A 17,986-nucleotide genomic window follows, 5' to 3' on the forward strand; every position below is an offset into this window, starting at 1 on the left:
ATACTGGATAAAAACTAATAAACATATTAATAAATAACTAATAAAAACTATATTAATACTAAACTAAACAATAAAAACTAAACTGAAATGAGCAAACCCACTCTGAGAACTAACTGAAACTAAACTGAACCGAAAACAATAATTCAAAACAAAATAAAAAACAAAAACAAATGAAAAACATAAAACTATAATAACTCTGGTTCACGTACCTGTAATCTTTGTGCCAGCCTTGGCCTCCTGAGGGACACCCACACCATGTTCATTTTCTCCAATGACTCTGAAGTAATAGATTGCTCCCTCCAGCAAGTCTTCTACCTTGTAAGTTAGTGCGTGGCAGTTGGTTGTCACAGAAACCCAGGCCTTCTTACTGGCTTCACGTTTTTCAACATGGTAGGCCTTCACTGCATCACCACCATCATTCTCGGGAGCTTCCCAAGTGAGGGTTGCAGAATCCCTGGTCACTGCTGAAACTTTAACATTAACAGGGGGTCCAGGAGAGTCAAGCACCTTGACAACCATGGGCAACGTTGCTTTTCCCAATGGTGATTCAATAGTGACGCAGTACTCTCCAGAGTCATTTCTAGTTGACTTCTCAATGGTCAGTGAAGTGCTGGATTCTGTTGAATCAATGGTTCCTCTGATGTTTAGATCAATGCCCTCCTTGGCCCATGTCACTGATGGAACAGGTTTGCCCTTGAATGGTACATTGAGAGTAAATGCTGTGCTATGTTTAACAACAAGCACTTTGCGCATCTCAATGTCAACATCAAATGATGGCTCTGCAGTTCTGTCCATGGCTACAGCTGCATCCGAATATGGGCTACGCACACTGTGTCCAACTTTGTTTATTGCCTTGACACAGAATTCATATTCTGCATCTGTCTTTAGTCCAGTGATTGTGAACTCCAAGCTCTTGGTAAGAGGAACAGCCTCAACCCATCTTGCTAGTTCTTCAGGTGATTCTTCTTCCTCTTCTTCCTCCTCATATTCTTCCTCTTCCTCATCCACCTCTGGTTCTGGTTTTTGGATGTAGTCTCTGTATTCTACACTATATCCAAGGACGGGAGCACCACCATCATCTGTTGGTGGTTTCCAGACTATGGACACACTGTCCTTAGTTGAACTGATAATCTTTGGCTTAGTTGGGCAAGAAGGAACAACCAGAGGATCCACTGGCCTGAATGGTGCAGATGGTTCACTTGGAGGACTCAGACCAGCAGCGTTTTCAGCATAGACTCTGAAGTCATACTCACAACCCTTGCGTAGTTTTGTTGCTACAGTGGTACATTCAACAACTGGATCTCTGTTCACACGGACCCAGCGCATACCTGTCTTTTCACGTCGCTCAATCACATAACCAGAAATGGGACTGCCACCATCACTGGCTGGCTTGCACCAAGTGAGGGTCATTGAATCTCCAGTTATGTCAGTGACATCAACACTAGTTGGAGCTGTGGCAAAAGTGTATGGATCTGTAATCTTTACAGCATCACTCTCCAGGGCCTCACCAACTCCATGCTTGTTGACAGCCAAAACCCTGAAGATATATTCATCTCCCTTGAGCAGTCCTGTGACCTTGAAGAATGTTTTTGTAATGTCCGCCTTCACTAGTGACCATGCCAAGCGGCTGGTGTCACGCTTCTCAACAACATAATGTGTGATGTCAGCACCACCAGCCTCCTGTGGTTCACCCCATGACAGAGTGCATGCCTCAGCTGTGAGACCTGTCATTTGCAGAGGTCCTGCACAGGGCCCTGGCTTATCGAGAATCACACAGTTTATTGGCATGGTAACTGTTCCGGCAATATTCTGTAGAGTCAGGGCATACTGTCCAGAATCTCTTCTGATGCAATCCTTCACAATGACGAAGGTGCTAGTATCTGTTGAAACAATCTGGATTCTGGCTCTGAGCTCGATCTCCTTACCATCCTTGGTCCAGGAAATGACAGGGGCAGGGCGTCCAGCAAAGTCAGCATTAATCTTCAGAGTTTCTCCTGCTTTCACGCACACTGTCTCTCTGAACTTGACATCCATCATGATGCGTGGTGGATCCACATCATCCTTCACAGTGATGGGACCAGTATTGTCAGATGGTTCACTGAACAATCCAGCTGCATTCTTTGCAATAACACGGAAGTCATATTGGCTGTTCTCTGTAAGGCTTGTCACATCATAGTGGGTCTCAGCTACATTGGTGAAGTTACACCTCGTCCAGCGTCCCTCAGGAAGGTCTCTGCATTCAATGATGTAGCCAGAAACCTTGGCTCCACCATCATACTCTGGTTTATCCCAGGACAAGGAGACAGATGTTCTGGTAACAGCAGTGACCACAGGTGTGCCTGGGGGATCACATGGATCTCTGGCTGCTACAGCTTCGCACACCTTGCTGCATTTACCGATACCAGCAATATTTTCAGCATAGACACGGTATTCATACATCATACCCTCTTCAACTCCACTGACTTTGTATTCAGTATTTTTGATCATTCCTCTATTCATCTTTGTCCAAAGAATACTAGTACGCTCTTTCCTCTCCAGGTGGTAGCCCAGAACAGGACTACCCCCATCATTGACTGGCTCATTCCAAGTCACCAACATGTAGGACTTGGTGGCCAACTTCACTACAGGTGTGGAAGGAGGTCCAGGTTGTTTGAAGCTGTACTGAGCAGTAATTCCATGTGAATCCAGATGTGTACTCTTTCCATAACGGTTAACTGCATAGACACGGAATTGGTACTCTGCTCCATGTGTCAGACGGCCAGCCTTGAAAGATGTTCTGGCGACATTGCTTGCTACCATCTGCCATTCTTGTGTGTTTGTGTCTCTCTTCTCCACAATATAGTTACTGATGGAGCAGCCACCATCATATTCTGGTGGAGACCAGGACAGTGTGATGCTGTCTGAGGTTACGGCATCCACCTTAATGTCTTTAGGTGAACTTGGTTTATCAAGGACAATAACTCCAATGTGTGATGTCACTGTTCCTGCTGTGTTGGCCAGGGTGATCTCATAACTGCCAACATGTTCTCTCTTAGCCTCTTTGATTACAATTTTGGATGAGGTTGCCGTGTTTAAGATGGTCACTGATGTTGTTTGCTTCAAAGGAAGGCCATCCTTCTTCCAGGATACAACAGGCTTAGGCCTGCCTCTTACTGGGATCTCAATAGTGAGGTCATCTCCAGCCTTCACACTGTATGTGGTGAATAGTAATTGGATAGACGGCTCAATTCCAACATCCTTTGCAACCACAGGCAAACCAAGATCTTTTGGCTCACTCTTTCCCTTCTCATTGATTGCAAGAACTCTGAATAAATATGTTTCATTAGGAGTCAGATTGGGAATAGTTGCCTCAGGCACCTTGACTGTGCATGCTGTACCCCATTTATCTCCACTCTTAGGCTTAAATTCTACATTGTAGCATATTACTTTACTTCCACCATCATGAGCAGGTTTTTCCCATGCCAGTGACACACTGTTCTTTGTCATGTCCACGACAGTGACCTTGTTAGGTGGCAGAGGTACATCAGACACTTTGACTTCTTTGGTTTCTACCATCTGTCCTTGGCCATATACATTAACAGCACAGACTCTGAAATAGAAAGTGCCACCCTCAGGCAGCTCTTCAATCTTGAACGAGTTAGCTGTGCAGTTACTGGTTACAGTAGTAAAGGCCTTCCTGACAGACTCTCTCTTCTCTACAATGTAGTTTGTGATTTTCGAACCACCATCTGTGAGTGGAGTGTCCCAGGCAAGAGTCACAGAGTCCTTCTTGAGCTCCTTCACAGCAAAGTTCTGTGGTGCACTTGGTGTATCCAGAATTCTCACTGCTACAACGGCAGATTTTGTGCCACTGCTGTTTTCCAATGACAGTGAGTATTTGCCACTGTCAAAGCGGTTAACACTGTCAATGACAAGCATGGTGTATGAACTGGTGGTGTCAATGGCAGCACGATCTGTAAGAGCACCCTCAACCTTCTCCCATTTCACAGTAGGTTCAGGCCGTCCTCTGATGGTGACAAACAGACGCAGAGTTCCACCAGCACGGACAGATACCACCTTTCTGAGTTCAGCATCCAGCTCCATCTCAGGTGCTTCCAACCTGTCAGATGTAACCACAGTCCCATGGATATTAGCAGCCTCTCCTACTCCCTCAGAGTTGATGGCACAGATGCGGAACTGATACTCTTCACCCTCCTTTAGGTCTGTGATAGTTAGTTTAGTGGCTTGAATGCCAGCGGGTGGAGTGCACATGGCCCATTCCTTTTCAGCTGGTGCCTCTACTGCTGGTGCTACTTCTGCCTCCTCTGTTGATTCTGGTTCTGGTGTATACTCCCTCATTTCAACAATGTAGCCCTTGATGTAAGCACCACCATCAAAATCAGGTTTGCCCCAGGATAGAGACACAGAAGACTTTGTGTAGTCTGTCACCTTAGGATGGTGTGGAGGTCCAGGTGGTGTTGTGGCATCACATGCTCTGTAGAATAGGGACAATTCACTGAGGTCTCCCATTCCAGCCTCATTCTCAGCAGCAACACGGAACTCATAGAAGTGATCTGTAAGCAGACCGGTGACCTTGAAGTGGGTGTCAGTCAGTTTTTGTCTGTTACACTTTGTCCACCTCACACCGTCTTTGTCGCGTTTTTCAAGGTGGTAGCCTTCAATGTCAGCTCCACCAGTCTGTTCTGGAACGGTCCATGACAAAACCATAGAGTCCTTTTTGATCTGACTTGCCTCTGGAGTTCCAGGAGCACTAGGTGGCTTGTAAGGATTGCGTGCAATGATAGGTTCACTTTCAAGATAATCACCAACACCATATTTATTGACAGCCCTTACTCTGAAAATATATTCATTTCCAGGGAGCAAGTTTGTTAATTTAAAGTACAGACCCTTGATTTCAGTTGCAGCCACCATCCAGGACAACCTGCTAGTCTCTCTCTTCTCCAAGATATAGTGAGTGATACTAGCCCCACCATCCAGAGTTGGCTCAGCCCAGGCAAGGATGCACCTGTCAGCCATAACACCTGTCACTTTCATGGGTCCAGTGGGTTTACCTGGTTTATCAAGAACTTTGACAGTGATAGGGAATGTTTTTGTACCACCCAGATTTTTGAGGACAAGGTCATAGTGGCCACTGTCAAGCTTGGTTACATCCTTAATGGTCATGGCTGCACGTTTGTGTGTAGTTTTCACTTCAATGCGCAGGGCTTTATCCATTTCTTTGCCCTCCTTTAGCCAGACAACATCAGGAACTGGTTTGCCATGGATGTCTGCATCAAGAAGCAAGTTTTCCCCAGCATCGACAACAATGACATCCTTGTATTTAGGATCCATTGAGGCCCTTGGTGGTTCAATTTCATCAGTAGCAGTAATAGGTCCAGAGCTGTCAGATGGCTCACTGAAGACACCAGCTGCATTTCTGGCAATAACTCTGAATTCATATTGTTCATTCTCTGTCAGACCAGTGACAGAATACTCAGTCTCCATTATATTAGTGAAGTTAGATCTTACCCAACGCCCCTCAGGGGAGGAAAGATCTTTCCTCTCAACAATATATCCATTTACTTTGCTGCCACCATCATAATGAGGCTTAGTCCACTGAATCTTGATTGAGTTCTTAGAAATAGTTACAGCTTCAGGAGCACCAGGGGGATCACATGGGTCACGAGCAACGAAGGATTCAGACACTTTACTGCATCTGCCAATTCCAACAATATTTTCAGCATACACTCTGAATTCGTATCCAATACCCTCCTCAAGATTGCAGGTCTTGAACTCTGTATCGGTGATGAGAGTCTTGTTCAGTTTGATCCACAGGATGCTGCTTCTCTCCTTGCTTTCCAGATGGTAACCAATAACTGGACTTCCACCATCATTAACTGGCTCATTCCATTCAATGACCATCATCTCCTTTGTTGCAGCTTTGATATGTGGTGTTCCGGGGGGCCCTGGTGGTTTGTATGGATACTGAACAGTAATGGCCTTGGAGTCCAAAGGCACACCCTTTCCATATCTGTTTTCAGCTATGATTCTGAACTGGTATTCTGCACCAGTCTTCAGCTTGGTGACTTTTAAAGCTGTTCTAGCAAGCTGTGTGGTGACGGATTGCCATGTTTGGGTGGTGGTGTCTCTCTTCTCCACCATATAGTTCTTTACCTGGCATCCACCTGTGTACTCTGGGGGCTCCCAGGAGAGATGGACAAATGTATTGCTCACTTCAACAACCTTAACTGGACCTTTTGGTGGACCAGGTTTATCAAGAATAATGATACCCACTTCCTCAGTGGCTGTGCCGGTAGTATTGGCTGCTGTAATGGAGTATTTGCCGAAGTCCTCCTTGCTTGCCTCAGTAATCTGAATTCCTGTTGTTGTTAGAGTGTTAAACACACTGACTCTGGTTGTCACCTTAAGAGGCTGACCATCCTTGGTCCAGGTGACTCTGGGTTTGGGCCTGCCATGCACAGGGAACTCCAACTTCAGATCTTTTCCAGATAAAACACTGTAAGTGTTGAATTGCATGTTAATACTTGGCTCCATGGTCATGTCACTGGCAACAACAGGTGCAGCAAGTGCCTTTGGCTCACTCTTTCCCTTCTCATTGTAAGCAATGATACGGAATAAGTATTCTGTTCCACTTGTGAGGCCTGTGACAGTGCCCTCGCATGTCTTTGTATTTGTTGCAACTCCCCACTTATCTGTTCCCTTGGGCAGCATCTCAATTAGGTAGCCACTAATTCTACTGCCTCCATCATGCTCAGGTTTCTCCCAAGTCAGTGAGGCAGTGGTCTTAGTGACATCAGTGAGGAGGACTTTTCCAACTGGAAGAGGTACCTCAGAGGCCTTGGTAGCTGTCTTTGTTTCAACACCCTGACCAATTCCATAATCATTCTCAGCCATGACTCTGAAGTAGTACATAGCGCCTTCAACCAGGTTCTCAACTTTGAATGTTGTCTTGGTGCATTTTGTGGACACATTTGCAAACACCTTGCGGGTTGATTCACGTTTGTCAATGACATAGTTCTTAATTTTAGAACCTCCATCAACCAGTGGTGCATCCCATACAAGAGTGACAGAGTCCTTTTTGACATCTTTAACCACAAGGTTATGTGGGGCCCCAGGTGTATCCAGGACTTTAACAGAAACCAACTCAGACACAGTGCCACTGCTGTTGGTTAGGCTCAGAGTGTATTTTCCTGAGTTGCTCCTGTCACATGAGTCAATGGACAGCTGTGTGAAGTTGAGAGCCTTCTCAACCACTGCCTTTTCAGTCAGGTCTCCCTCGTCCTTAGTCCATTTAATCTCAGGGGTCGGCCTGCCCTTGAATGGAACATGGATTCTAACAGACCCTCCAGCCTTCACAATAATACCCTTCCTCAGCTCAGAGTCCAAGTGGATCTCTGGTGGCTCCACCCTTTCTTCTGGCTTAGCTGTTCCTGAGAGAACAGCTGGCTCACCAACTCCAAGTTTGTTCAGAGCGCACACCTGGATCTTGTACTCCTGAGCCTCAGTAAGTTTGGTAATTTCATATTTGTTGACGCGCAGGCCAGTGGGGGGAGTTACCATTGTCCATTCCTCCTCTTCAGCCTTGCAGACTTCAACAATGTATCCTTGAATGGCGCTGCCACCATCAAACAGAGGCTTACCCCATGAAACTGTAACGGAACTCTTTGTTGAGTCAATTACATGCACATATGCTGGGGACCCAGGTTTGTACTTTGGATCACAGGCCTTGTAGAATGAACTTGGAAGACTTGGCTCTCCCACTCCAACTACATTCTCAGCAGCCACTCTGAACTCGTACTCATGGCCAGTGGTTAGGCCTGTAGCTCTAAAGGAGAGATCAGTGACCTTCTGCCTGTTGCATCTGGTCCATTTAATTCCAGCTCTATCCTTCTTTTCAATAATATAATTGGTGATTTCACTGCCACCATCACTTTCCGGGGCAGACCAAGTGACTGTCATGCCATCATGAGCAATGCTGGATATATCCTCAATGTGAGGTGGACCAGGAAGAACAAATGGAGTCTTCATGATCACTCCACCAGACTCCAATGGCTCACTGACACCATAACTGTTAACTGCCATTACACGGAACATATACTCATTGCCTTCCAGCAATTTGGTGACTTTGTAGCATGTGTTGTCACAACTGTTAGTAACAACAGTCCAAGCTAGACGGCTGGTCTCTCGTCTTTCAATGATATAGCGTGTAATGGGACTACCTCCGTCGTGTAGAGGGGCAAGCCATACCAGTGTGCATCTATCCTCAGCAACCCCTGTAATGCGAAGGGGTCCTTCACATGCGCTAGGCCTGTCCAGTACTACAACCTTGAATGGAACAGTTTCAGTACCAGCCTCATTTGTAAGCTGTAGCGTGTAATTTCCGCCATCAATTCTGACCGCGTCCTTAATGACAATCATTGCATGGTTTTCTGTGTTTCTGACCTCCAGTCTGAGTGTATTCTCAATTGGATGTCCATCCTTGAACCACTGGATTGAAGGAAGTGGCTTGCCACGGACATCTGCATCTAGCTTGAATGTCTCTCCAGCATTGATGACAATAGTCTTGGTGAATGTGGGGTCAATGGAGAACTTGGGTGCTTCCATTTTATCACTTGCAGTGATTGGTCCACTGTTGTAGGACGGCTTGCTGATGGTGCCGACAGCATTTTTAGCAATGACTCTAAAGTCATACTGTGCATTTTCAGTCAGACCAGTGACAGTGAACTTGGTCTCAATCACGTTAGTGAAGTTTGCCCTTACCCACCGACCCTCTGGCAGATCCCGCTTCTCCACAATGTAGCCAGTTATGTTACTGCCACCATCATACTCAGGTTTAGTCCACTGAATGACAATGGTATCTTTGGTCACATGGATGACCTCTGGTGTGCCAGGAGGATCACATGGGTCACGGGCACTGCAGCCCTCTGAGACCTTACTGCACCTGCCAATGCCAACAATATTTTCAGCATAAACCCTGTATTCATATTCAATACCCTCTTCCAAGGGATGACTCTTGAAACTAGTCTCATGAATAAGTATCTTGTTGATCTTGACCCAGAGAATACTATTCCTCTCTTTCCTTTCTAGATGGTAGCCAAGGACAGGGCTGCCTCCATCTGAGACAGGCTCATGCCACTCAACAATCTGGTGGTCTCTAGAGAGAGAAGAGATGAAAGGAGTGCCTGGTGGGCCAGGCTCTCTGTATGGGTACTGAGCGACCACAGCAGATGAATCCAAACCATGACTCTTGCCAAAGCGGTTCTGGGCAATGATTCTGAATTGGTATTCTGCTCCAGTCTTCAGCCTTGGCACTTTGATTGTGGTTCTGGCACAGTTAATGCTGACATTTTCCCATGTTGTTGTTGTAGTATCTCTCTTCTGCACAATGTAGTTTGAAATTTGGCAACCGCCATTGTGTTTTGGTGGGTCCCATGAAATAGTTACAGTCTGTGTTGTGACTTCATCAAACCTCACAGGGCCAGATGGAGGCCCAGGCTTGTCAAGTACAATAATTTCAACTGTTGTGTCCTTCTTTCCAGCTGAGTTGGCTGCATTTATACTGTACATGCCACCATCATCACCTGCTGCCTCCTTAATGCTCAGTGTTGTATGTGTTAGTGTATTGATAATGTTGACTCTGGTAGTGTACTTCAAAGGAGCTCCATCTTTTGTCCATTTTACCGTTGGTTTAGGGCGTCCAAAGATGGGGATGTCAACGTTCAGGTCTTTGCCCACATGGACACTATAGTTGCTGAAAGCTGGTCGAACATCTGGCTCAAAGACTAAGTCCTTGGTCATGACTGGGCCAGCAAGGACTTTGGGGTCACTTTTACCCTTATCGTTGATTGCTGTAACTTGGAACAGATACTCCTCTCCTGGGTTCAGGTTAGTAACTTTAGTCTCCATTGTCTTGTATGTGTTAACACCAGACCATTTGTCATGGCCCTTAACCTGCACCTCGAGCAGGTACTGCATGACTCTGCTACCACCATCATAGTCTGGCTTCTCCCAGGCCAAAGAGATGCTTGTCTTGGTTTGGTCTGTAACAGTCAAGCTCTTGGGGGACTGGGGTACCTCTGAGACCTTCAGAGGGTCGACAGTTATTGCAGGCAGACCAACACCATGTATGTTCTCAGCAAGGACTCTGAAGTAGTAACTGCACCCCTCCTGGAGTTGATCTATCTTCCATGAAAGAGTATGGCAATTTGTTACCACAGCTGCATATGTTTTGCGTGTGGTTTCTCTCTTTTCCACAATGTAGTTCTTGATCTTGGACCCACCATCTAACAGAGGTGGTTCCCATGCCAGTGTCACTGACTGGTTTGTAATTTCCTTCACTTTCAGGTTAACAGGAGCACTGGGTGTGTCAAGAACACGGACAACAACAAATGCAGATTTAGTTCCACTGGAGTTCTCTGCAGTGACCGTGTATTTTCCACTATCATTTCTGCTCATCTTGTCAATTACAAGGGCTGTAAAACTGCTGGTCACCTCAACCTGAGCAGCCTCTTTAAGTGCAACATCATCTTTGTCCCACTTGATGGTAGGAGTGGGCCTTCCTTTGATTGGAATAAACAGTCTAAGGGAAGCTCCAGCTTTAATGGTCACAATCTTTCTCAGTTCTGGGTCAATGTCAAGATCTGGCTCTTCAGTTCTGTCATGGGTCACAACAACTCCAGAAACATCAGCATTCTCACCAATTCCAACCTTGTTGATAGCACATATTCTGAACTTGTATGCCTGATTTTCTTTCAGGTTTACAACGTCAAACTTGGTCTTCTTGATACCCGTTGGTGGTGTGCACATTATCCATTCCTCAGCAGGTGCATCTATGGTAGGTGCTTCTTCAGCTGTGGCTTCAGCAGGGGCCTCAGCTGGTACTGCTGGCTCTTTGGTAGTGCAGCACTCAACAATATATCCCTGAATCTCACAGCCACCATCACAGTCCGGCTTGCTCCATGACAGGAATACTGATGTTTTTGTTGTGTCAATAACTCTTGGATGTTGTGGTGGGCCAGGCTTAAAGATAGGATCAAGAGCTTTGTAGAATGCAGTTGGGGGGCTTGGCTCACCAACTCCAACAGCATTCTCAGCTGCAACTCTGAATTCATAACTATGGCTTTCTAGGAGTCCAGTGACCTTGAAGGTCAAGTCAGAGACTTCTTGCCTGTTGCATCGGGTCCATCTTACACCATCTTTGTCATGTTTCTCAATGATATACTTAGTGATAGGACTGCCTCCATCTTCAGAGGGAGCCTCCCAGGTGAGCACCATGGAATCCTTTTTAATATCTGAAATCTCTAAGCCCTTGGGTGATCCAGGGGTCAGGTATGGATCTTTGATCATGACAGCATCAGACTCAAGTGCTGCACCCACACCAAACTGGTTGACAGCATGGACTCTGAAAATGTACTCATTTCCTTCCAAGAGCTTAGTAACCTTTAGACAAGTATTCTCCACTTTTGGGTCAACAACAGTCCATACTAATCTGCTTGTCTCTCTCCTCTCCACAATGTAGTGAGAAATCTTGCTGCCACCATCTTGCAGAGGCGGTTTCCATGCAAGGCAACATTGCTCTTTAGTTATTCCAGTTACAGCAAGAGGTCCAAATGGTTCTCCAGGTTTATCTAGAACAACCACATTGATGTGCACAGACTTCTCTCCTCCTGGATTTTTCAACAGCAGAGTGTATTGGCCTCCATCAGAAAGTTTAGCTTCCTTTACAGTGATACAAGCTTTGGTGGGTGTGTTCTTTATATCTCTATGAATAGTGTTTCCCAGCTCATGTTCTCCTTTCATCCAGTGGATCGAGGGCAATGGTTTGCCATGAACATCTCCATCAATCTTGAAGTTGTCTCCGGCATTAACCACAATAGTCTGTGTGTATTCTGGGTCAATACTGATGCGTGGTGGCTCAATCTCATCCTTGGCAGTAATAGGACCAGTGCTGTAAGAGGGGAGACTGAAAACACCAGCAGCATTTCTGGCAATGACACGGAACTCATACTGACTGTCCTGTACAAGGCCTGTAGCAACATATTCTGTCTCTATGATATTAGTGAAATTAGCCTTTACCCAACGACCTTCCGGCAGCTCCTTCTTTTCCACAATATAGCCTGTAACCTTGGCACCACCATCATACTCAGGCTTGGTCCAAACAATGGTCACAGAGTCCTTAGTAATCTTTGTTGCCTCAGGGGTGCCAGGAGGATCACAAGGATCTCTAGCAATGTGGCCTTCAGACACTTTGCTCACTTTGCCTATTCCAACAATGTTTTCAGCATAAACTCTGTATTCATACTCCATTCCTGGTTCTAGGCCAGTGGTCTTGAAGGTTTGATCAGTAATAAGAGACTTGTTCAATTTGACCCACAGGATGCTGTTTCTTTCTTTGCGCTCAAGATGGTAGCCCAAGATAGTGCTTCCACCATCATTCACAGGTTCATTCCATGTCACCACCATGCTGTCCTTGGTACAGGCTGCAATGGAAGGTGTTCCTGGTGGTCCTGGGAGCTTATATGGATATTGAGCCGTAATAGATGCTGATAGAAGAGCGTGCCCTTTTCCATATCTGTTTTCTGCTGTGATTCTAAACTGATACTCAGAGCCAGTCTTCAACCTGCCTGCCTTGATTTTAGTCCTTGCAAGGTTAGGAGAAACAACCATCCAGTTAGTTGTGGATGTGTCTCTCTTCTCCACAATGTAGTTTTTGATTGTGCACCCACCATCATACTCTGGTGGGTTCCAGGAGATGGTTACACTGTCAGAGGTGACTTCCTCCACCTTAACTGGACCACCTGGTTGACCAGGTTTGTCAAGAACAACAATGCCAATGTCTGCTGTTGTCTCTCCTGCTGTGTTGCTGAGAGTAATATGATAGTGTCCAACATCTTCTTTGGAAGCCTCTTTTATGGTGAGATTCAGCAATGTTTCTGTTGCACCAAAGTTTACTCTAGTAGTTCTCTTCAGAGGCACGCCATCCTTTACCCAGGAGACAGCTGCTTTGGGACGTGCAACATATGGGACCTCTACTGTCAGGTCTTCACCTGCCAACACACTAAATGTGGTAAACAGCATTTTGGCAACTGGTGCGATCACAAGATCTTTAACAATCACAGGCACACCAATTTGACGTGGGTCACTTGTTCCCTTCTCATTTCTTGCTGCCACACGGAACATGTATTCTTCGCCTGCCTTGAGCCCACTAATGGTAGCTTCTGTTTCTTTCACAATCAAAGCTTGTGTCCACTTATCATCACCTTTAGGCTGGACCTCAATAACATAACAGCCCACTCTGCTACCACCATCATGTTCTGGTTTCTCCCAGCAGAGGGTGACACTGTTCTTTGTAACATCCTTAAGAGTGACTTTGCCGGGTGGCTGTGGTTTCTCAGAAACTTTAACTGATTCACCAGTCTCAATGGGCAGGCCAATGCCATATTCATTCTCAGCCAAAACTCTGAAGTAATAGTTGCATCCTTCAAGGAGTTGGTCAACTGTAAAGGTGGTGTGATGGCACATAGCGCTGACTGTGGCATATGCTTTCCTTGTGGACTCTCGCTTTTCAACAATGTAGTTCTTAATCTTAACTCCTCCATCATTCAGTGGTGGATCCCAAGTCAGAGTGACAGATTCTTTTGTTACAGTAGAAATCTTCAGATTCTGTGGGGCACTTGGTGTGTCAAGCACCCTGACTTGGACTGTAACTGTCTTGGAGCCCGAGCTGTTTTCGACTGTAAGGTTATACTTTCCACTATCAAATCTGTTGACATTTTCAATTACAAGTGATGTGTATGACGTTGTGCTGTCAATGGTGGCCCTCTCAATGTGCTCACCATCCCCTTTGGTCCATTTAGCCTGAGGAGCTGGTCTGCCTCTCATGGGCACAAATAGTCTAAGTGAGCAGCAAGCTCTAAGGGTAACAACTTTCAGGAGCTCAGCATCCAAATCAATCTCAGGTGGTAAGAGCCTGTCCTCTGCCTTGGGATTTCCAGGTACAGATGCTGCCTCTCCAATTCCTTCATCGTTCACAGCAGAGATGTTAATCTTGTACTCCTGGTTCTCTTTCAGATTGATAATGGTGAATGAGGTGGCAAGGAGCCCTTGTTTGGGTGTTGCAATGGTCCACTCCTCCTCCTCTTCCTTTTCAGATGGGATGCAGGTCTCCACAATGTAGCCAGTGATATCAGAGCCACCATCATACACAGGTTTGTTCCAGGCAACAGTAATTGAGGACTTGGTTGTGTCTAAGACTCTGGGGTTGCATGGAGCCCCTGGCTTGTACAGTGCATCAGTAGCCTTGTAGAATGGACTGGCAATACTTGGTGCACTCAATCCAGCAGCATTCTCAGCAATTATTCTGAATTCATATTCATGTCCATTGACAAGACCTGTTGCCTTGAACTGTAGGTCTTTGACCTTCCTCTTATTGCATTTGACCCAGCGGAGGCCAATTTTGTCTTTTCTTTCAACATTGTAGTGGGTGATGGGGGTTCCACCATCACTCTTAGGTGCTTGCCACATAACAATCATTGAATCTTTAGTGACAGCTGTCACCTCAGGAGACTCTGGAGGATCGGGAACCACGTATGGGTTGTCTGCAATAGTAGGTTCGGAATCAAGCGGCTCGCCCTGGCCATATTTATTTACTGCCATAACTCTGAAGATGTATTCATTTCCTTTGAGCAGATTGGTCACCTTGTGTTGTGTAACTTGCAGGTCTGAAGCGACATTGGTCCAAGCCAGTCTGCTTGATTCACGTTTCTGTATAATGTATCCTTCGATCGGGGCACCACCATCATCTGGAGGTGGGGCCCATGCCAATACACAATTGTCTGCTGTGACATCTGATACCTTAAGAGGTCCTTCTGGTGGTCCAGGTCTGTCAAGTACTTTAACTTTAAAGATGTGCTTAGAAAATCCACCAACATTAGTGGCAGTCAAAACAAATTCTCCTCCGTCTGTTCTGACAGAGTCCTTGTTGGTCAGTGTGGTTGTCAGTTCTGTGAACTTAACGTCTAGTTTCATTGTGTTCTCAACCTCTTTTCCATTCTTGGTCCATACCATGGATGGGGTTGGTTGACCAGCAATGTCAGCATCAAGTTTGAAAGACTCCCCTGCCTTCAGCAGAACAACATCCTTAAAGATGGCATCAACCATGATGCGTGGCTCAATAATGTCATCTTTGCAGGTAATTGGGTCAGAGTGGTCAGAAGGAACACTTACTGCACCTATTGAGTTTCTGGCTATGACACGGAACTCATAGGAGGCATCTTGAGTCAACCCACTGACAGTGAATGTTGTGTCAATGATGTTGGTGAAGTTGGCTCTGATCCAGCGTCCAGCAGGAAGTTCTCTCTTCTCCACTGTGTAGCCAGTGATTTTGAAGCCACCATCATACTCAGGTTTTGTCCACTGAATAGTGATGACATTCTTGTTGACAAATATAGGCATGGGCTGACCTGGTGGGTCTACAGGGTCTAAGGCCAGTATTGCTTCTGAGGCTTTGCTGGGCCTACCAATTCCAGCCATGTTTTCAGCCATGACACGGAATTCATAGGCAACTCCGTCTTCCAGCCCAGAGGATTTGAAGATGTTTCCTTTCACAACACTCTTGCTGATCTTATGCCACACGATGCTGTTTCTTTCTTTCCTCTCAACATGATATCCAATGACTTCATTTCCACCATCAGACACCGGCTCATTCCAGCCAATTGTTATTGAGTCCTTGGTGAATGCAACAACATTAGGCGTACCAGGAGGTCCAGGGACTTTGAATGGATAGGCAGCCACCACTGCCTCTGAAGTGATGGGAGGTCCAACACCATATCTGTTCTTAGCCTTTACTCTAAACTGATACTCTGATCCAGTGGTTAAACGAATGGCTTTGAACATGGTACGGATGATTGTGGAAGACAGCTCTGTCCATGTCTGAGTAGTGGTGTCTCTGATCTCAATCACATAATTGTTGATGGGAACACCTCCATCATTCTCAGGAGTGTCCCATGCAAATATGCAATAGGTACGAGATATCTCCACAATCTTAATTGGTCCTTTGGGTGGCCCAGGAACATCATGTACTTTGACAATGATGTTGTCTGTCACAGAACCAACGATGTTCTTTCCTGTCATAGTGTATACACCACTGTCTCCTCTGGTACATTCATTGATACTGAGGATAGCAGTAGCTGAAGTGGTCTCCACATTGGTTCTCTGTGTGAGCTTTAGGGCTGCGCCATCCTTCTGCCAATGGATAGTTGGTCTAGGTCGCCCCATAACTGGAATTTCAACCTTGATGTCATCTCCTGCCTTGGCAATAACAGTCTTTTGACATACACCACGCAGGTCAAACTCAGGCAGGGAAGTAGAATCCTTTACAACAATGGGTTTACTCTCACGTGGAGCACTTCTACCTGAATGGTTGACAGCCATTACGCGGAAAATGTACTCCTCATTCTCATTGAGATTCTTTACTGTGAAATCCATGGTCTTGACTGTTGTTACATGGGCCCACTGATCAGTTCCCTTCTTCTGGGCTTCAAGGACATATCCAGTGATTCTGCTTCCACCATCATGTTTGGGTTTGGTCCAAGCCAGGCTCACAGAGTTCTTAGTGATATCAGTAGGAATAATACTCTCTGGATGAGTTGGTGCCTGGGATGCACGAATTGCATCAGTGGTTTCAACTGCTTCACCAATACCATACTCATTCTCAGCAGATACTCTGAAGTAGTACTCACAGCCTTCACCCAGGTCGGAGATACAGGCTGAAGTTGTCGGGCAATTTGTAATAACAGTAGCAAAAGCCTTGCGTGTTGATTCTCTCTTCTCAATTATGTAGTTTGTGATCTTGGCTCCACCATCAATGAGAGGCATCTCCCACTGAAGAGTAATGCTTTCCTTATCAATCTTGACAGGTTTTAAGTTATGTGGAGGTCCAGGTGAATCCAGAACTCTCACGTTGATAGGGGCACTCTTCTTTCCAGATGAGTTTTCAAGGGTAAGCTCATATTTACCCCCATCAATCCTTGAACTGTCAGGGATGACCAGCATTGTAAATGACTCAGTACTGTCAATGATGGCACGTGGGACAGGACCACCCTCCTTGGTCCAGGTGACTGTAGGTGTAGGACGTCCCTTGATTGGCACAAAGAGGCGAATGGAACAGCCAGCCCTGACAACAAGGGTTCTTCTCAGCTCAACGTCTAGCTCAAAATCAGGCTCAGTTGCACGCTCCACTATCTCAACCAGTTCCTGAGTTTCAGCTGGTTCACCTGCTCCTTTAGCATTCACAGCACTAATTCTGAAGTGATATTTTGAACCAGTTTCCAGCCCAGGAACGACAAACTCTGTGATCCTAAGTGGAGATGAAGAAGTGTCCTTAACCCATTCTTCTGTTCCTTCTTTCTTGTGCTCAATCACATATCCAGTGACTTCAAGTCCACCATTATCAAGAGGTTTTCCCCAGTTCAGAGTGGCAGCGGTTTTGGTTGTGTCTGTGACTCTTGGGTTGACTGGAGGTCCAGGCACATCTGCAAGACACAAAACAGTGATTATATCCTTTTTTAAATAGAAAAAAATATAGCATTCTGTAAACCAGTGGTATTTCATTTAAGTATTTTAAGCAGGGCCGTCAATCAATTTTTAAAAAATTACCAATTAATCGCACAATGTGCTGTGATTAATTGCAACTAATCACTTTTTTCCTCTTAATATTGAAGCTTGTAATAATGGATATTAAAATGTAAAATCACAGATCTAATGTAGAATCAACACCAAGGAAGTAAATTCAAATACCATTGTTTAATAGCATCTTTTTAACTTTGAACATAGATTCTCTCCTGTGAACTACAGACTTCCAATAAAACCATTAAAGCCAGTGACTGTCAGCTTGAAAGGTATATTTCTTATATGCACAGAAATAACAAAACCCTGGCCTTTAAAGTACCAGCTGAATTTATAAAACCATGAAGGCCGTTCAAATTAG

At 45.5% G+C, this 17,986-nt stretch overlaps 1 protein-coding gene across 1 annotated transcript in view; it reads right to left on the bottom strand.

The window, feature by feature from the left end:
- LOC137192195 (titin-like) overlaps positions 1–17,986 on the bottom strand; it is a 213,923-nt gene that overhangs the window by 33,075 nt on the left and 162,862 nt on the right. Inside the window, exon 189 of the mRNA XM_067602711.1 lies at positions 210–17,531. Coding sequence (XP_067458812.1) covers positions 210–17,531 — 17,322 coding nt within the window. The remainder of the gene's footprint in view (positions 1–209; positions 17,532–17,986) is intronic.

Source organism: Thunnus thynnus, chromosome 11 (genome assembly GCF_963924715.1).
Source record: "Thunnus thynnus chromosome 11, fThuThy2.1, whole genome shotgun sequence".
NCBI lineage: Eukaryota > Metazoa > Chordata > Actinopteri > Scombriformes > Scombridae > Thunnus > Thunnus thynnus.